This window comes from Rattus norvegicus, chromosome 19 (assembly GCF_036323735.1).
Source record: "Rattus norvegicus strain BN/NHsdMcwi chromosome 19, GRCr8, whole genome shotgun sequence".
Classification (NCBI taxonomy): domain Eukaryota; kingdom Metazoa; phylum Chordata; class Mammalia; order Rodentia; family Muridae; genus Rattus; species Rattus norvegicus.
Genome location: NC_086037.1, coordinates 10,920,222 through 10,941,371, shown reverse-complemented (window position 1 = coordinate 10,941,371; position 21,150 = coordinate 10,920,222). Strand labels below are relative to the sequence as shown.

The 21,150-nt window shown below is 44.1% G+C and overlaps 1 protein-coding gene across 4 annotated transcripts in view; it reads right to left on the bottom strand.

The window, feature by feature from the left end:
• The window catches only part of Bbs2 (Bardet-Biedl syndrome 2), a 35,346-nt gene that overhangs the window by 9,540 nt on the left and 4,656 nt on the right, over positions 1-21,150 (bottom strand). For 3 of the 4 annotated variants that reach the window (NM_053618.1, XM_006255131.5, XM_039097425.2), the window contains 12 exon segments: positions 380-511; positions 2,659-2,788; positions 3,994-4,165; positions 4,258-4,402; positions 5,067-5,206; positions 5,421-5,556; positions 8,224-8,310; positions 8,398-8,502; positions 9,132-9,209; positions 11,054-11,116; positions 11,803-11,928; positions 14,420-14,647. In NM_053618.1, the coding sequence (NP_446070.1) occupies positions 380-511; positions 2,659-2,788; positions 3,994-4,165; positions 4,258-4,402; positions 5,067-5,206; positions 5,421-5,556; positions 8,224-8,310; positions 8,398-8,502; positions 9,132-9,209; positions 11,054-11,116; positions 11,803-11,928; positions 14,420-14,647 (1,542 nt within the window). 4 annotated transcript variants of the gene reach the window in all.

Genomic DNA, 21,150 nt, shown 5'->3' with positions numbered 1-21,150 from the left:
TGCTCCTGGGCTGTGGAAGGAAACACGGGCAGCTTCTGCCACTGCAACTCCTCCACGTCAGGGTCTAAGGCTGACGCTGACAAGCATACATCCTGCCTCCTCTACGCTGTTTCTGCTGGGTACTTCGTCACGGTAACAGGAAAGGACACTAAGACACCAGCTCTCCCCAAATGATAGAAGGAAGGAGTAAAAGCCAAGAACGAAGCACAACACTGCTGCTGCAGAGTGAGCCCAGTGTGGACAGAGACCGACACACCAGCCTGGGAAACTCGCTTCTGTGACCTTGACAGTGCAGCTGCACTTTGCACGCGAATGGACAAACAGCATGGTAGACAGAACTCTATGCCCACTGTGTCATAAGTCGGACATCATACGTCACCTCACCACTTGGTTTCATTTTTATGTAGAGCTGGCCACCGTTGCGTAAGGACGTGAAACAGACGTGAAACGGGGCGTTCTGAATGTTACTGTCTTCTGGCAACAAGAAGTTCTGGTTGAGCCACGTGACCATCTTAAAAATAGTAGAATGAAGTGTGCTTCAGTTTTTCAAGTACAGTCATTGTGGAAAGAATTCCTTTCTCTAGTTTTACTACTTGGTTTTAAAAAAGACATTCCACCCCAGCAGCCCTCCTACACATCCAGGCCAAGGCCATGCGGGTCACACTCCCCTTTCCCTCAGTCCTGGTCGTCAGCAACACTCACAATTACAGCCAGTCCCATAGCAGGCCCTTCCTCCCTACATGTAAGGCACAAAGGCCTGAAGGGGGTGCTGCTTCTGCTCACTAACAGCTTGTCTGCAGATACACAGGACTGTCTGCAGGGAGCGGATCAACTGCCGTGTAATATTTTTATTAAGCATCCATGTGTAAACTCAATGCAGGTTACCTACAGTTTTAATGTTAATACTTTACATTAAATGTAATGTTAATACTTTGCAATCCTGCTTCCAAGAATCATCCACGAGGCTATCTAGAAGGTCCTGAAGTGATCCAAGAATCTACATAGTTAAAACCTTCTCAAGAATTCAGAAGCCAGCATCCCGCCCTCTTTTCTCCGCCCTGGCAGCAGCTCTCCTGCCGTTCCTCACCCTGAAAATGTAGGCCAGATCCAAGTTCTGCTCTACCAGGAACCAACCGCTATCCGTAGTTTTGTTGAATCAACAGACAGAAGCACTGGCGATGGAAGCCCCAGCCCAATAGTGCCACATCTCCTGAGCTGACTCATGCCTGGCTGCAGCCTCCACACCAGGGCCATTTCAAGGGGCATCAGCACAGCAGCCCAGTTCACTGGAGCAGGGCTGGCAGAGCTGGGGTGTCGGCTCTGGGACTGGGATTGGAACCATGTGGGGAGCCTCATCGCTATCTATGCTTGTGACGCTCTCTGAAGCAGCAACTGTTGGATCCTGGGCTTCACCCTCTCAGAGGCCATGGGCTCTCTTGCTTAATGGTGGCCTTGCTCATCCTCCTCGCCATGTGAGGCAGCTGTGTCTACCTCTAGTCCCCACAGTCCTCTCCCATGTCTCCTCTGCCCTGCAGGTTCCTCTTCCAGAGCCTCCCCGGAAGTATGGAGAAAGTAGGGCTCAGGGTTTAAAAGAGAAGTCAAGCAAGTAGTGCATTAGTGAGGAGAGAAGAGTTCCGAAGCTTAACCAAAGGTACAGTCCACTGCCACAGATGCAATCTCTATAAGGCATTTTACACCAGTCATGGAGCCTCCTAGGGCTCCTTATGAGGTGGACGATACTACCCTCCCGTTAGATGGGAGCTCCTCAAAATCATTAAAAATTTAGTTAAGGGAGCACTTGAGCTTAAAACAAAAGCCCCCATCTCCAAATCCTACCTTCTCTATCTCCCCCCCCCTTGAGACTTTTCCCTATGCAGTCCAGTCTGGTCAGGGATTCCTGGGTTCACGTGATCTTTCTGCCTTTATCTTGCAAGGAATTGGGAATACGGATGGACATTGCTTCCCTAAACATCTCTGTTTCCCTTCTCTTGAAACATGGAGGCAAGACAACTGCAGTAATATCATAACAAAAGAAATAAGAGAATTAAGAATTCAGCTGTAACTAAGGATAACTTAGGAGTGTGTGTGTGTATGTGTGTGTGTGTGTGTGTGTGTGTGTGTGTGTGTGGTGTGTGTGTCTTTCAAAGTTCAAAGAAGAAAAATTTCAGCAAATTTTGAGTTCTGTTTTATTTGGGCTTTTTGAAATAGTGTCTCACTTATATAACCCAGGATGTCCTAGAACGACCCTCTTGCATCTGAAGTTCTTAAATTGTAGACAGGCCTATGCCACCAGGCCTAAAACCAGTAATGTTTCACTGTAAGTTACTAACCAGAGCCAGCAAGATGACTTAGTCAGTAAACTATGTCAGCCTGATGACTCAGAGGAAGGAGAGAACCAACGGCTAAACATTGTCCTCGAACCCTCACACTCACACCATGGCATGTACACATAGAACCCTAAACATAAACACACAGCCCACACATGCATGCATTAACAAGAAATTAAAAGAAGCTTAAAAGTTCCTGAGCAAACTCTATACTACATAGTTCACAGTGTCTGTTGCCACCAGCGTGACACTGGTATTTCTTCTACATAGTAACAACTAACGGATTCTAAGGTGCAAACCATAAACTGAAAGCAAAGAGTACGGGACTCACCCTCTGTGCCCGCTCTACTACGATGAAGTTCACGAAACTGACAGGCTCGCTCGCTGCGTCTGGGCTTGTCAGTGCATACATGGTAAATCTGGGCAGCTGCCTTATCAGTTCAAACACATGGAACTGGGTGCTACGGCCAACCAGTGAACATAGAGAAGTATTTGGTATAGTGTTAGTGCGCACTCCCCACCCCCTGCTTTTTTTTTTCCTTTTTGTTCTTTTTTTCGGAGCTGGGGGACTGAACCCAGGGCCTTGTGCTTCCTAGGCAAGTGCTCTACCACTGAGCTAAATCCCGAACCCCCACCCCCTGCTTTTTAAGACAGGGTCTCATGTAGCCCAGGCTTGTCTCCTGGTCCTCTTGCCTTTGCCTCCCAAGATTGCATGTACCGCCATGCCTGGCTTGGAACAATGCTATTTCACAGTGGGGGCCCAGGAAAAAAACTCATTACTGAGTCAACACCAGCAGATGTCTAAGCGTGATACTAAAGAAAGGGGGGGGAAGCTTGGGGGCTAAAGTTCTGTAGCAGCATAGTGATTTTGAGATTTAGAAATAATGTAAGCTGTCCACATATACAAACTCATGCCCCAGGGCTTCATAACACCCTGAAAGAATATAAAAAGCCTTTGTTTTTTATTGGTCAGCAGATTTTGTTGTATTTACTTAACAGGGTTTCACTAAGTTGCTCAGTATGGCCTTCAACTCCCCTAGTGTCTAGACTGACCTGGAACTCCTGATCCTCCTGCTTCAGCCTGACTGCTGGGATCACAGGCCTGAACTAGCTTGCCCAGCCTGTGTCTTCAACAACTGTAGTTAGCTTTTCCACTAGCTTCAGTACTGCACCTCACATAAGGATCTCCCACCCCTTAAGAGTGTTAGCAACTGGGGTTGGGGATTTAGCTCAGTGGTAGAGCGCTTGCCTAGCGAGCGCCAAGGCCCTGGGTTCGGTCCCCAGCTCCGGAAAAAAAAGAAAAAAAAAAAAAAAAAAGAGTGTTAGCAACTGAATGGTGTTATCCAGTCGTCCTTTCACTGTCGTTCTGAGGTTCAAACCTACGACCTCGAGCAAGCTAAGCGTGAGTCTTACCACTGAGCATCACAAAAGCTCAAATATGCATCTTCACGTCCCTAAGATTGCCTGACTAAACATTGAAAATGACCACCTTAAACTTACATACCTCTATTTTCTTTGGAAGGAATTTAAACTAAGGAGATAAAAGGTTGTGGGAAGACCTTTGACGAGCAAGCAGATCCTTCAGTGACCTCTCTGGTCTGGCAAGGGACAATTGTAATAGCAATTCCCTGTCCCTACAGAAAGGACCTGTGACAGGAAGGGTCACCTGCTTCTGTAACCCACGAAGGTTTTCAAGTGCAGATCCACAGGGACATCTTTGGGAGGCGTAATTGGTACCCGGATGGAGCTGGAAAGGTTGTGAGTGCTGGGGTGGACCACGTGGCTTTCACCCGCAAAAATTCCCTCTGCAAAAATGAGTACTGCCCGGATGATTGTGTCTGAAGGGAGACGGAAAACAACATCATTTCGGGACTACTCCAAGATAGCACGGCTGCCTACCAGCACCAGCTGTGTGTAGAGAGAGTCTCACCATTAGAAGTGGAAATGCGTAATTCCGCATGTGCGTCTTGTGCATCATTCCCCAGATTGACTGAGAGGGCTGTGTGGAGCTTGGTATTGGCTGGGATTATGCCTTTCTGTCCATCGGCCTCATTCAGGGGACTGCTCAGTTCTGCCTGTAAGACACCTCCTAACTTCAGTGAGTCGCTCAGTGAACTAAGTCCAAGTTAAACAGCTTGGTTATGCAGCTTCAGGACAGGACGGACTGCCCGCCCCCTCGCTAATCCCATCTTCACAGCTCCTCTGAATCCCAGGCACCCTGATAGTGCTCCCTCACTGTATCTGGTCCTGTGAGCAATCCCACTGCTGTCCCCATCTGTGGTCCTCCATACCTCTTCCTACCCTTTACAAATGCTTGTGTCTGGCTGTCCTTCTGGCTGTCTATCTGTCTCATCTCTATTTCTCCTTTTAAAAACATTTTATACTTATTTTTAATTTGGTGAGTATGTGTGGGGCGGAGATGGTTGAGAGGGTATAGGATCTCCTAAGAGCATAGGCCACTGTGAGCCCCCTGTGGGTGCTAGAGCCCACACACGCATCCTCCACAGGCTCAGTGCAATCCTAACTGCTAGGCCACCTCTCCAGCACAGTCTCTCCTTTTTCTGAGACAAGACCTGGCTATGTATTGCGGGCTAGAACTGGGGAGCCTCCTCATAGCCCCCTGCCGGTGGCCCGGAGGGCCCAGCCCTGGCCAGCCCTGACTCTGGCACTTCCCCGCACCTGCAGAGCATCCTGGCTAGCCCCAACATTTCCATTTCAGACGCTAGAGCAAGGCCCCACCTTGGTGTTCTCCTCGTAGTTGCGCAGTTCTAGCAACAGGTTCTGCTTTTTCTGACTGAGCTCTCGGATCAGGCCCTGCTCCACACTTGTGTCCAGGAGGTTCCCCTTCATCTCAGCTGTGCCTGGCAGGTAGCCTCGGACTGAACGGAAGACAAGACCCTGAGCATAGCTGGGTCTACTCCAGACCGTCAGTGGCCTGCCCAGACAAGCCAAAATTCTATATCTTCACTTTCCTGACTTAGGTGAATTTGTTAGAAAAGCTTAATAAAATACTGCAGAATTCATTTTCAGGCATTTTTAACCTGACCAAATTGAAATTTTGACTTTTCAAGGATTTTTCTTATCCCAATTTACTTTCCCCATCCACTGAGCAGCAGATTAACTGTACGTGGCCATCCATCCGGTAATCTCCCTCCACCACACCAGCAACGGCAGAAGAGAAGTTGTCTTTAAATATGACCTCTCCGGTCCGGTCACTGCGAGCGTCAACCTGAAAAAGACACCGTAGCATAAAAGTCACTCACACCACAGTTTAAAAACAACAGCAACAAAAAACGTTAAGATAAATACTAGCTCTAAACGTTACTTAGTCCCTGGGGCTGGGAAGAGGGCTCAGCCGGTAAGAACTCGGGCTGCTCTTCCAGAGGACTGGTTCAATTCCCAGCACAGAACACACGGAAGTTCACACCTGTCTGTAACTCCAGTTCCGTGCGATCTGACACCCTCCCACAGACATATACACAGGCAAAACCAATGCACATAAAATAAAAACAAATTTTTGGGGCTGGAGAGATGGCTCAGCGGTTAAGAGCACCCGACTGCTCTTCCAGAGGTCATGAGTTCAGTTCCCAGCAACCACATGGTGGCTCACAACCATCTGTAAAGAGATCCGATGCCCTCTTCTGGTGTATCTGAAGACAGCTACAGTGTACTTATATATATATAATAAATAAATAAATCTAAAAAAAATAAAAATAAAAATAAAAACAAATTTTTAAAAGTTATTAGTCCAAAGCCAGGTGAAATGGTGCATGCTTTAATCCTAGCACTCCAGAGGCAGGAGGATCTCTCTGAGTTGAGGCTACCCTAGTCTACATCAAGAGTTACAGGACAGCAAGGGCTACATAGACCCTGATTCAAAAACAAAAAAGTTACTTGGTCCAGTATGTGTAGTGACACACGCCTGTAATCCCAGCACTTGGGAGGATTGGTGCAGAGCCATCCTCAGCTACATGTCATGTTTGAAGCCAGCCTGTACTACATAAGGTGTTGTCAGTCAGATACACGCATGCACGGAGGAACACATGCATTCAAGAGTACATTATGAAGCCTGTGGCTGAGGGGCCACGGGGATCTAGAGGACATCTCAAAATAGATGTCCTTACCTCTTTGTCAGCAGACTCCGTCCCTCCCTCAATGTCCCTTGTGAAAAACGAGGTCTGCTGAGAGCTGGTCATAAAGCACACACAGCACATGATCAAAGGAATGTGCTCCAAGGCCTATCTGCCAAGGCCCAGAGTCCACCCTGAACATACCACTCATGAGAGCTTACGCAAGTGTCTTAAATTTTTTGTTCATGGTTTCATATGGAGATCAATAACCAGAACAGGAGTAAGAACAGTGCCCACACCTCACAGGGCACAGAGTGCTGAGAGTATTAACACGTAAAGTGGTGTAAACACACACATAGGACTAGACAGCAGACGTCAGCTTTGACACTCGATGTTTGTCTAACTCCAGCAATCAAGTCGCTGAGTCAGGAGGTCTGCCTTAAGTTTGAGGCCAGCTAAGGCCATACAGTGAGTTTGAGGAAGGCTCTGTCTCAAAACAAAAGGTTCGTATATAAATTACATCTTTATGGACTGGCAAAATGGCTCAGTAGGAGGCACTCGGTCTGATGACCTAAGTTTGAGCTGCAGGACCCATAGGGTAGGAGGACTGAACTGGCTCCCTCAAGCTGCCCTCTGACCCCCACATGTGTACCCTGGCACGCTTGCCACTTCCCGTAAATACGTGTAATTTCTTTTAAACATTATTATCCTTGCTCTACCTCTTAAGTGCAGGAAGTATAAGTATACACCCCCACACCTGGCTCCAAATCCTGGACTCAACCATAATTCCTGTTCCCCAAGAATGTGGTCTGCTAGGGTCTGAATGCTTGCCTCCCCCTGGATCTGTACATTATAACTCTACTCAAAAGCATAGTGCCATTGGAGGGTACCCACATGTGGGATTAGTGCTCATGGAAGATGCCCCCAAAGCCAGGCACTCCCTATTCTTGGAGATGCCTCGGCCCCTCCTACTGCACGAGGCCACAGTGAGAAGACAGTCACCCATGAGGAAGCAGCCTCCCAGACACCAAATCCCTCTGCACCTGATGACAGAGGCCCCAACCCCAGACTAATGGGGAACAAACTCCCACTGCTTACAAGTACCCAGGCCATGTTACGTGTTAGCACAGCCTAACTGAACATAGATAGTCAGTGAGTGGACTTTGAAATTCTTAACAAGTAATGAAGACATATTCTTCTCTTACGACGTTTAATACCTCTGCCAAGGGCAAAACCAAAAGAAAGTCAGAGCCAACCTAACAACTTTTCAGCATGTGCTTTTTAAACAATATCAAAGGAAGGGCAAGGTTCTGGCCAAAGGTAGGGAAGAGCGTAGAAGAAAAGGCCGGAATTAGCTGATCTCCCGGGCAGGCCAACACTGACAGAGAAGGAAGTTACTACAAATGGTGTCCATGGAAATCAGAAGCTAACAAGACAGGCTTGACTTGCCAAAACACCAAGAGATTGTGATGTGAAGCTTAAAAAGTAAAGAAAGCAAAAGGATTTTCTTTGAAGTTACAGGTAGAAAATATATAACATATCATGATTCTTCCTGTTAATTCTACAAAAGAGCTACTCACACAGCCCTTTACTGGGTTAATTTTGTTACTGGTCTACACTACAATTTGATTTTCATGCCTTCAAAGAGGAGACTGAGAAAGACTCTCTGGAGATTTTCTCCAAGTTTACAAGGCAGAAAGGACACATCTGTCGTATATCAAGAAGAGATAATGAGGAAAGACTGACCCTGGTTTATATCTCAGTAGTGCAGCAGACCATAAACATGTTACCTTGAGTCACACGGACATTTCCTAACGTAAACTTACCTTCCCATTAGACCACCCAGTGATCAATTCACACACTCCATCAGAATTGATGTCAAAAGCATGGATGCTCATGGCATGGTTTTTGGACTGAAAAAGAATTCCAATAATTAGTGAAGGAGTCCTCCATGTTGGAAGTATAACCTGCCTCAAACAGGAGAGCTGAGCTGTACTAACTTTAATTCTCCAGTACCGGGCTGTTTTGTCATAAACTCCAACTGTGCCATTAGAAAGGGCATAACCAAACCGACTGCCGTACATGGGACACAGAGAGGTGACTATCTGCAAAAAACAACACAGGAAACAGTTATTCAGTAAGACTCAACTTCACATGCAACATGGTTTTACAAGGAACTCGGTCCTCCAGGCATGACGTGGCCATTGCTATCTTGAAGATTTATTTATTTTATGTATTTTTGTACACTGCTGGTGTCTTCAGACACACCAGAAGAGGACATCAGATTCCATTACAGATGGCTGTGAGCCACCATGTGGTTGCTGGGAATTGAACTCAGGTCCTCTGGAAGAGCAGCCAGTGTTTTAACCCCTGAACCATCCCTCCTGCCCCCACTGCTATCTTGAGATCAGAACAGCTGTGATGTCCTCAGTTAAACTCGTTGGTTCACCAAGCCAAATTGGAGTGGAATGCTTCCCTGGGTCTGTCACTGCCCTCTCAATCTCGGGTGAATAGAGAGAGACTCCCCAGGAAAAGTCAAGAACCTCTTTGCCACAACTGTGTTCAGATTTAAAAGCCCTTCTGAAGCTGAGCAGCAGAGTTAAGGCAGCTGCGTGCAATGCTGTCCCGCCTACTGCAAGGTCACCACCCTGCACCCTGGCCTGTGGCCTGTGACACGGTGCCTGTCCTCTCTGCTGGCCTAAGGTCACCACCACTCTGCAGCAGCACATCCCACCTCTGTCTCTGTCATTTCTGCCACAATCTCATCTTCTTTAAAAACTCGAATGTCAAAATCTTCAGACCCAACAAGAAGCTGAAAAAGGAAGGGAGACAGCAGTATCAGGGTTTAATGTGTAAGCACAGCAAAGTTTCATGAATTAAAAAAAGAAAAAGAAGACATTTCTATGCTACTCGCTACTTTGCCATACTACTTGCTACCCACAAGCTCCAGTCCTCTGGAAATCCAGTGTTCAAGGGGGTTATACCTGATTTGGTCACAAGAGAAAAAGTGTCTCTATGCAGGGCAGGGCAGGGCAGGGCAGGGCAGGACAGGCTCCTTCCCTGAGTGACAGAAGCCCTCAAAGGCTGCACACCTTGGTAGCACATGAATGTGCTGTCTGCCCAGGAGCACCCACCCATGCAACACAGACTGATAATTAACTTCTTTCTAGAAGCAAAATGCTGCCATTTTCCTGGAGTAAAACAGGACTGTGGGGACACACAATGTATCAATGATGTAACAATGATATCAGGAAAGCCAGGTTGACAGCTTATTGGACTTTAGACTGGAGAAAGGGTGCAGCTCCCTCACCTGGACCCACAGAGGTGGCCCTTAACGCTGTGACGGTGCACGGTGGTGGCCCTGGTCCTGACCTCCATTTCTACAGCCTGCACTGCAGCGACTGCGACTCTGCAGCCTGACTGCCCACAGTCGAGCAGCGGCACAGTGGGAGCAGCTGCTGCAGAACCTGCTGCAGAAGCTTCTGCATCGCACCTCGGCTCCCCAGCTGACAGAGGCTGACAGACTATGCCAAGTGTTAGCTTCCCTGCCTCTCAGGCCTTTCGCCCCTGCAGCCACACTGTCGCCTCCCTACATACACACAGTTATGTAAGCATATGTGTGTGTACACTACTATACACACACAGTTATGTAAGCATTTGTGTGTGTACACTACTACACACACAGTTATGTAAGCATTTGTGTGTGTACACTACTATACACACACAGTTATGTAAGCATATGTGTGTGTACACTACTATACACACACAGTTATGTAAGCATTTGTGTGTGTACACTACTATACACACACAGTTATGTAAGCATATGTGTGTGTACACTACTATACACACACAGTTATGTAAGCATATGTGTGTGTACACTACTATACACACACAGTTATGTAAGCATATGTGTGTGTACACTACTATACACATACAGTTTCTCTATGCTGTCCAATATGTGGTCTAAGAGTGAGTAATACCAGTAAGTGCTACTGGAATAAAAGAGGTCTGTTTCCTCAGCCAGGGCTACAAGGAAAGCAGGGTCACCTGACAACTGCTGCCTACAAAACCCTCGGCACATTTATTGTTATTTAATAAATTCTGGAGCTGTGGAAAGACACAAACATAGTTGGCCATATTTCTAACACAGTGCAGTCACGAAACCCTGTCTCTCAGAGCCCAAGCCCAGTGTCCACAGAAACAGGCGAAGTGCGGGCCCAGGAGACACGGTACACATAACAAGTTCTCAAGGATCTGATTTCTAGCGTAATTTCTTATATGAATATCCAGCTGCAATCATCAGAATAATTTCAAATGAGATGACTTTATCAGCCAAGATTGAAAATGACTGAGTGTTCAAAGCATCAGAGTGGTCTATGGGATTATGAGTGGAACTGAGGTCTCATCAGCCTTTGCCTTCTCCTCCCCCAATGTCTCAGAGATGCAACAGTGAGCGGAGGAGGAGGGGGAGAAGGAGGGGGGGAGGAGGAGGAGGAGAAGGAAGCAGATGGGGAGAGATGAATAAGGAGAGAAGAGAGGGGAGACAAAGACAAGGACATGTGAGCTCAGATCTAAAACAGCCGTGAGAAGCTAACGTCACTGTCAAAAGGAACTTATTCAGCTGAACAGAGCATCCATGGCTTCTTTGCCACACACCTCTGACTTCCCATCACCGTCAAAGTCACACAGAGCCAAGGAATGAACATTGTCTCCAGTAACCTGAACATAAAACAGAAAGTCATTAATAAGCAACCCTTTTTCATTTAACTCAAACATATTAGCCTCAAAAGGGAAGGCTTACAAAAAGTACCAGTGAATTCTCAATATTACCCATATTAATATACTGTCCTGCTGTCTAAAATTATTTCCGTGTATGTGTGTGTGTGTGTGTGTGTGTGTGTGTGTGTGTGTGTGTGTGTGTGTGTGTTTATGCATGCATACCCTATATTCTGTATGGACATAGGTGCACGTACGTATGGATGAGGAGGCCTAGGAAGACAAGAGCAACTTCAAATGGCACCGTTAGGAAGTCTGGCCATTGCATTTGAGACAGGGTCTCCCCCTGGCCTGAAGTTCCCAACTAGACTAGACTGGATGGTCAGAAAAGCCCAGGAATGACCCTGTCTCCACTTCCCCAGTGCTGGGATTACAAACTCAGGCACCAGGCTCAACGTCTGTATATGTTTTGAAGAGTAAACTCTTGGTGCTTTGAAGAGAGTACTCAACAGTGGAGCCATCTCCTCTGGTCTATTATTCCATTTGGGCTTGTTTGTTTGTTTGATTGTTTGTTTGCTTGCTTGTTTGTTTTTAATGATTATTCAATGTAATCAGTACTTCAAAAAACATCTAAAAAAAAAAAACCTAAAAGTAGAAATGCTTTGAGCAAAATGTTCGCTTCTTCATACCGTCCAAAAGAGGTCATTTCCTTCGTGATCAAAACCCTGAAGAGCACAATTTCCACCGATGATTGCAAGGGGCGGGGCAATGTCCCCCAGAGTCCCCAACACAAGGGCATTTGCCCCATCCGCGACCTAAGAAGAAAAAGACAGGACTCAGGGATGTGCAGGCTCACTTGGGGGTGAGGTAATCAATGATGTCTCCAGATATTCAACCATCCCTGCTCCGTCTCCTAAGAGGGCAGCTAGGCTTCTCTAGGGCCCACGCTGTGGACCAGACAAGAACAAGTCCGGATCCAGGCACATGCAGAGCCCGGCTCTCACACTAAGCTTCTACAAAGCATGGTTTTGATAATCCAGGGCTCTCAAGGACTTTTGACTTCTGCAGGGGCAGATTCTCCCAATGACCAAGGCATGCATCTTTACACACCCACATTCTAAAATTTATTTTAACCCTCTTAGATAGAAATCATTTCACACTACCACATCCAATATGTATATAAGTATACATAAATATAAAGAGAGGATTAGTTATAAAGAAATAGATAGGAAATAGAAAGGCTCCCAGATTACATGTGAAAGGAAAGAGGCTACAAATGAGGAGACAAAGAGGAGCAGCTGCAGGGCAGACGGGACTCATGGGAAGAAGACTCAGACCAAGGATGAAACACAGTAATACACCGTACGCTGACCTGAAATATTCTAGAGAAATATTGTATGTGTGTGGGTACACATAAGTAATAAAAACAGCTCTCAGAAGAAATTTAAATTGCCAAAAGATCAGCAAATCGAAACATAAAGTTGAATGCAAACAATAACTAGCCAGTGCTCTTAACTGCTGGATTGTCTTGTTGAGACAGCATCTTGCTTTGTAGCTCAGACTGGCCTTAAACTTACTATGTAGTCCAGCATAGCTTCAAACGCACAGTCCTCTTCACTCAGCTCCTGAGGGCTAGAGTTACGAACTTACAGTACCTATGCCTAGGGGGAAAAGTCATCCAAAACAGTCAGGGAGTAGACTGTCCATTAACTCATGAATAAATAAATAAAACCCAGCACATTATCTACTATAAAAGGAAATGAAGAGACGCCAGCACAGGCTACAGGATGGGCTAGCCTGGGAAACATGCCAGTCACAAAACACACACATGGCTTCATATTCATGGAGGCTGCCTAAAGCCAGAAGCTAAGGTGAAGATACCTGTTTTGGGGATGGAGTTTCTTTTGGAAGTGATAAAAATCTTTAAAACTCATTGTAACGAATGTTCCAAAACTCTGCAAAGTTCCAAACTAATCATTGGGACATTTTAGGTGAACTTATAAAGTTTGATTTTACTGTTAATATGGGGTGGGGGGATCATACAGTATGATTCCATTTTGTAAGAAAAGTTGTTTTCCCCTAGCTGAGATTCTATTGACAGTCGTTGGCTGCTTGGAGATGGAGAGACCCTTTTCTTTAGGGTGTGGCCACTGGTAGGTTACCATGCCCCAGTGGACGGTCCCACACCAATATGCATATTTGAAGCATTAATTGAACTCTTGAGTGTCATTTAAAAATAGAGGATCCCCCAAGGAAGAGACAAAGAAAGAAAGGAAGGAAGAGAGGGAGGGAAGGAGGGAGGGAGAGAGAGAGAGAGAGAGAGGGGAGAGAGAGAGAAAGAAAAAAAGAAAGAGGAAAACAGGAGATATAAAGTTGGAAGGGAGATGTGTCAGGGAGGCAGGGTGAGTAAAGGGAAGATATGATCAAGATACATTGTATAAATGTAGAAATTTTTCAAAAATAAATAAAAAATATTTTAAAGGAACTTTTAAAATTTTTACTCATATACACTTTTAAAAAATGAACAGACAAACTATAACAAGGCATAGTTGGTCTATGTCTACAATCCCAGCACTCAGGAGACTGAGGAAGGAGGGTCACAAGTTTAGGAACAGCCTCGGCAATAAGTGAGACCTAATCTCTCTCTCTCTCTCTCTCTCTCTCTCTCTCTCTCTCTCTCTCTCACACACACACACACACACACACACACACACTACACACACACATACTATACACACTCACACAGTCACACCATTTTATTTGTGAATAAATTCAAATACTGTTTGTCTCCAGGTGATTTAAAATAACCTTCTTCCCTGGCTTTCCTATAGTGGATGCACAGCTCAGGCATTAAGGCTGCAGCAGCCTGTAGATTGCAGGCTACAGTCAGGCCCTCCAGTGCACTTTGGGGCTTAATGCAAGGCTACCAAAGAACTGTTTGTGGGATTCCTAAGAGATCTGGACAGATGGTGTCACAGATACACATGCTGTCACCAAGGGTTTAACAACCAAAACCCCACACGTAGGCTACAAATGCCCTAAAAGAAGCAAATCTGAGTTCCCCACTGCTTGCCTGTTACAACAACCCAAAGGTCACCCCAACAAACATCCTCGAACACAGTGACCAGGGCTGGAACAGCAGTTCAGTGACGGAACGCTTAACTTTTCTGCACACCCAAGGCTCTGAGTTCAACCCCTAACACTGCCACCCACAAAAACCCTTCTTGTCTGACAAAAACAAGCAAAAGACAAGACTGGACATGAATGAGCACGGGGCCCTCGAAGGCTAAAGGAGAACACACTTGCCTCTCTGTAGAACAAATCTGAATTATTGTAGATGTCGTAAGCCAAAAGACTGGTCTGTGTCCCCACTAAGAGAGTATCATAGCCAAGCTCAGGGTTCAAGACTCCGGCGCCGAGGCAGCTGACTGTCTGGTTAATGTTGAGGAGGGACACATCAGACTCAAGAGGGCTCTGGAACACTCTGGATGTACTAAAATGCTGGCTCCGCATGTGAGGATTATGAATAAAAACCTGAAAGACAAAACAGTTCATTCCCTAGAACATCCAAAAGGCCAAAGTCACATCTTACTTTTTAAATCTTTAAAATATTAAAAATGGTTAGAAGATACCAACAATAACAAGAAATCACCTTAATTTATAAAGCTTAAGATATTTATGCAAGGCTAGACCTGGTGGCACACACCTTTAAACCAGCGGAGAGGCAGAGGCGGTCAGATCTCTGTGAGTTTGAGGCCAGTCTGGTCCACCATATAAATGTATTCCAGGACAGCCAGGACTCACAGAGAGACCCTGTCTCAAACAAACAAACAGAAACAAAAACTGAGATAAGATACGCACACACAGTTCTGTTAGTCAACCTTCAACCGTTGTAGATTATGGAAATCCAGTGGTTCTTCGCCCTGCTGTGCAAGTGAAGAGCAGGCTCTAATTGTTGCTTATGAGGACAGCACGTGTGCTCTCCACCGGGACTGTGCACGCACGTGGACCTGCTCCTAGTGTTACGAACAGGAAGCTGACCCGAGCTTCCGTGCTGATGCTACACAGCGCACAATCTCGGGAACCAGAATAAGCACGCCCTGCAGGAGCTTTTACTCCAGCCCCAAATAAATTCCTTTCCCAACCTTAAAAGGGTCTATGAGTTTAATGGGTTTCACAATGAGTCATGTAAATCAAATTCTTGAAGATTCTTTTAGTCTCCACTAGTAGGACCAAGAATTAAATTGGTCCCAAGGTCAGAAGCCCAACACTTGTATCTGTTTCATAAACACAGTCATCTGAGTAACTTCACACAGCATTCAACTTCCCTGAGCTTCACCTGGGAAAATGGAATTAAATCAGAAAATGGCTTCCCAGGTGCCATGACATTGCTCCCAAGATAGGGACCTGGGGTGGGGTAGAGGGTCTTAAATATTAGAATGGCCTGTGGCTTCTAATGAGCAGCAATAAAAGGGGGGGATGTAGGGCGTTAGAGAAACTATTTCTTAAGATGTTAGTTTTGCTAATGTGTATGCTTCTGTGCCTGTTGTCCACGTGTGTGGGCACCCACAGCAGCCAAAAGAAGGTCTGGGCCCTAGACCTAGTTACAGGTGGCTATGAGGGGATGAGGTAGTACTGAAACCAAACTCCAGTTTTCTGCAAAGGCAGTGAAATTATTAACCTGAGTTACCTCTGCAGCTCCCTCACTGAGAAAACTTTTATTTTCTTGAGACAGGGTTTTGCTGTGTAGCCCTGACTGTCCTCCCACTCATGTGAACCAGGCTGGCCTCAGATATCAGCCTGCCTCTGCCTCCCAAGGGCTAGGATTCAAGGTGTTCACAACCATGCCTAGTGTTTTTATTATCTTAAAACAAACAAAGGAAAAAGAACACTTTAACGGATAATCATGACAGAAGGAGAAATGAGAAACATTAATTTGGAAATCTCTGGGTCCTCATTTTAAATATTTCATTCCCTTAGGATAAATACTACATTAATTTTAAATTGTTACCTACGCAAACTAGTTTAAGAAAAATAGGGGCTGGGGATTTAGCTCAGTGGTAGAGCGCTTACCTAGGAAGCGTAAGGCCCTGGGTTCGGTCCCCAGCTCCAAAAAAAAAGAACAAAAAAAAAAAAAAAAAAGAAAAGAAAAGAAAAATAATTTTGTAGAAAAAAGTGGGACCATCAAGAGAGCTGAGCAGTAAGAGAGCTTGCCAGGAAGCCTGCATCTGATCCCAAGGAACCGAAGGGTAGGAGAGAACTGACTCCCACAGAGAACTGACTTCCTCTGACCTCCAAACACATACTATGGAACCATGCAGTCATATACACAAATTAATTAATGCATAATATATTCAAGGTTGGGTGCTGGAGAGGTGGCTCAGAAGAGCACTTACTGCTCTCCCAGAGATCCCGAGTTCAAATCCCAGCAACCACATGGTGGCTCACAACCATCTGTAATGGAATCTGGTGCCCTCTTCTGAAGTACGGGCATACATGCAGGCAGAACACTGTGTGTACTCAATAAATCAATCTTTAAAAAAGTAAAATAAGCCTTCCAGTCTCCATCAGTGCCCAGAGCTAAGGCTGTCCCACAGCTCTCTGGACACAAAACCTGCCCAGAGAGAGATGGTCTCCCAGGACTGCTCTCACTCCTAAGATCATAGGCTCACAGGCCCATAGGAAGGAGAAGCTCCAGCCAGAGACAACAAGACTAACATCAGAGATAACAGGATGACGAGAGGCAAGCACAGGAACCTAAGCAACAGAAACCAAGATGACTTGGCATCATCAGAACCCAGTTCTCCCACCACAGCAAGTACTGGATATCCCATCATACCAGAAAAGCAAGATTTGGATTTAAAATCACATCTCATGATGACGAGAGAGGACTTTAAGAAGGACATAAATAACTCCCTTAAAGAAATACAGGACAACGCAGGTAAACAAGTAGAAGCCCTTAAAGAGCAAACACAAAAAAATCCCTTAAAAAATTACAGGAAAACACAACCAAACAGGTGAAGGAACTGAACAAAACCATCCAGGATCTGAAAATATAAATATAAACAATAAAGAAATCACAAAGGGAGACAACGCTGGAGACAGAAAACCTAAAAAAGAGATCAGGAGTCATAGACGAAAGCATCATCAACAGAATACAAGAGATTGAAGAGAGAATCTCAGGGGCAGAAGATTCCATAGAAAACATTTACACAATAGTCAAAGAAAATACAAAAATGAAAAAAAAATCCAGGAAATCCAGGACACAATGGGAAGATCAAACCAAAGGATAATAGGTATAGAAGAGAGCAAAGATTCCCAACTTAAAAGGCCAGTAAATGGGGCTGGGGATTTAGCTCAGTGGTAGAGCGCTTACCTAAGAAGCGCAAGGCCCTGGGTTCGGTCCCCAGCTCTGAAAAAAAGAACCAAAAAAAAAAAAAAAAAAAAGGCCAGTAAATATATTCAACAAAATTAGAGAAGAAAACGTCCCTAACCTAAAGAAAGAGATGCCCATGAACATACAAGAAGCCTACAGAACTCCAAATAAATTGGACCAGAAAAGAAACTCCTCCCATCACATAATAGTCAAAACACCAAGTGCACAAAACAAAGAAAAAATATTAAAAACAGTAAGGAAAAAGGTCAAGTAACATATAAAGGCAGACCTATCAGAATTATACCAGACTTCTCAACAGAGACTATGAAAGCCCGAAGATCCTGGACAGATGTCAAACAGATCCTAAGAGAACACAAATGCCAGCCCAGACTACTATATCCAGCAAAACTCTCCATTACCATAGATGGAGAAACAAGATATTCCATTACAAAACCAAATATACACAATATCTTTCCACAAATCCAGCCCTACAAAGGATAATAGATCAAACACTCCAACACAAGAAGGGAAACTACACCCTAGAAAAAGCAAGAAAGTAATTTCTTGCAATGAACCCAAAAGATAGCCTAATAACATAATTCCACCTCTAACAACAAAAATAACAGGAAACAACAATCACTATTCCATAATATCTCTTAACCTCAATGGACTCAATTCCCCAATAAAAAGACATAGACTAACAGACTGGATAGGTAAAGAGGATCCAGCATTTTGCTGCATATAGGAAACACACCTCAGTGACAAAGACAGACACTGCCTCACAGTAAAAGGCTGGAAAAAGTTTTCCAAGCAAATGGTCCCAAGAAACAAGCTGGAGTTGCCATTCTAATATCGAATAAAATTTACTTTCAACCAAAAGTTATCAAAAAAGATAAGGAAAAACACTTCATACTCATCAAAGGAAAAAAATCTGCCAAGGTGAACTCTCAATTCTGAACATCTATGCTCCAAATGCAAGGGCACCCAAATTCATAAAAGAAACTTTCCTAAGGCTCAAAGCACACATTGCACCTCACACAATAATAGTGGGAGATTTCAACACCCCACTTTTATCAATGGAAGGATCATGGAAACAGAAATTAACAGAGACACAGTGAAACTAACAGAAGTTATGAACCAAATGTACTTAACAGATATCTATAGAACATTTCATCCTAAAACAAAAGAATGTACCTTCTTCTCAGCACCTTATGGTACCTACTCCAAAATTGACCATATAATCAGTCACAAAACAGGCCTCAACAGATAGAAGAAGACAGAAATAATCCCATGCATCCTATCAGATCACCATGGACTGGTCTTCAGTAACAACAAAAACAACAGAAAGCCCACATATACCTGGAAGTTGAACAACGCTCTACTCAATGACAACTTGATCATGGAAGAAATAAAGAAATTAAAAGACTTTGTAGAATTTAATGAAAATGAAAGCATAACATACCCAAACTTATGGGACACAATGAAAGCAGTGCTAAGAGGAAAACTCATAGTTCAGAGGGCCTCCAAAAGAAACTGGAGAGAGCATACCCTAGTAGTTTGACAGCATACCTAAAAGTATTAAAAAAAAAAAATAGAAGCAAATACACCCTAGAGGCAGGAAATAATAAAACTCAGAGCTGAAATCAACCAAGTAGAAACAAAAAGAACTATACAAAGAATCAACAAAACCAGGAGCTGGTCTTTGAAAAAATCAACAAGATAGATAAACCCTTAGCCAGACTAACCAGAGGGCACAGAGAGAGTATGCAAATTAACAAAATCAGAAACGAAAAGGGAGACATAACAACAGAATCTGAAGAAATACAAAAAAAACATCAGATCCTACTACAAAAGCCTATATTCCATAAAACTGGAAAATCTGGAGGAAATGGACAATTTTCTAGACAGATACCAGGTACCAGAGTTAAATCAGGATCAGATAAACCATCTAAACAGTCCCATAACCCCTAAAGAAATAGAAGTAGTCATTAAAAGTCTCCCAAACAAAATGAGCCCAGGTCCAGATGGGTTCAGTGCAGAATTCTATCAGACCTTCATAGAAGACCTCATACCAATACTATCCAAACTATTCCACAAAATAGAAACAGAGGGAATACTACCCAATTCCTTTTATGAAGCCACAATTATGCTTATACCTAAACCATGCAAAGACCCTACAAAGAAAGAGAACTTCAGACCAATTTCCCTCATGAATATCAATGCAAAAATACTCAATAAAATTCTTGCAAACCAAATCCAAGAACATATCAAAATGACCATCCATCATGATCAAGTAGACTTCATCCCAGGGATGCAGGGATGGTTCAATATACAGAAATCTATCAATGTAATCCACTATATAAACAATCTCAAAGGAAAAAGAAAACCACATGATAATCTTATTAGATGCTGAGAAAGCATTTAACAAAATTCAACACCCCTTCATGATAAAAGTCTTGGAAAGATAAGGAATTCAAGGCCCAAACCTAAACATAGTAAAAGTAATATACAGCAAACCAATAGCCAACATGAAACTAAATGGAAACTTGAAGCAATCCCACTAAAATCAGGGACTAGACAAGGCTGCCCACTCTCTCTCTACTTATTCAATGTAGAACTTGAAGTTCTAACCAGAGCAATCAGACAACAAAGAGGTCAAAGGGATGCAAATTGGAAAGGAAGAAGTCAAAATATTACTATTTGCAGATGATATGATAATATACTTATGTGACCCCAAAATTCCACCACAGAACTCCTAAATCTGATAAACAACTTCAGCAAAGTGGCTGGGTATAAAATTAACTCAAACAAATCAGTAGCCTTCCTCTACTCAAAGGATAAACAGGCTGAGAAAGAAATTAGGGAAACAACACCCTTCACAATAGTCCCAAATAATATAAAATATCTCGGTGTGACTTTAACCAAGCAAGTGAAAGATCTGTATGACAAGAATTTCAAGTCTCTAAAGAAAGAAATTGAAGATTTCAGAAGATGGAAAGATCTCCCATGCTCGTGGACTGGCAGGATTAATATAGATTGCCCAAAGCAATCTAGAGATTCAATGCAATCCCCATCAAAATTCCAACTCAATTCTTCACAGAGTTAGAGAGAGCAATTTGCAAATTCATTTGGAATAACAAATAACAGGATAGTGAAAACTATTCTCAACAATAAAAGAACTTCTGGGGGAATCACCATCCCTGAACTCATATTGTATTACAGAGCAATCAAGATAAAAACTGCATGGTATTCGTACAGAGACTGGCAGGTAGTACAGAGACTGGCAGGTAGATCAATGCAATAGAATGAACTTACACAGCTATGGTCACTTGATCTTTGACAAAAGAGCTAAAACCATTCAATGGGGGAAAAAAACATTTTCAGCAAATGGTGCTGGTTTAACAGGAGGTCAGCATGTAGAAGAATGCAAATTGATCCTTTTTTTTTTTTTTGGTTCTTTTTTTCGGAGCTGGGGACCGAACCCAGGGCCTTGCGCTTCCTAGGTAAGCGCTCTACCACTGAGCTAAATCCCCAGCCCCAAATTGATCCATTCTTATTGCCCTGAACAAAGCTTAAGTCCAAGTGGATCAAGGACCTCCACATCAAACCAGATACACTCAAATGAATAGAAGAGAAAGTGGGGAGAACCTTGAGCACATAG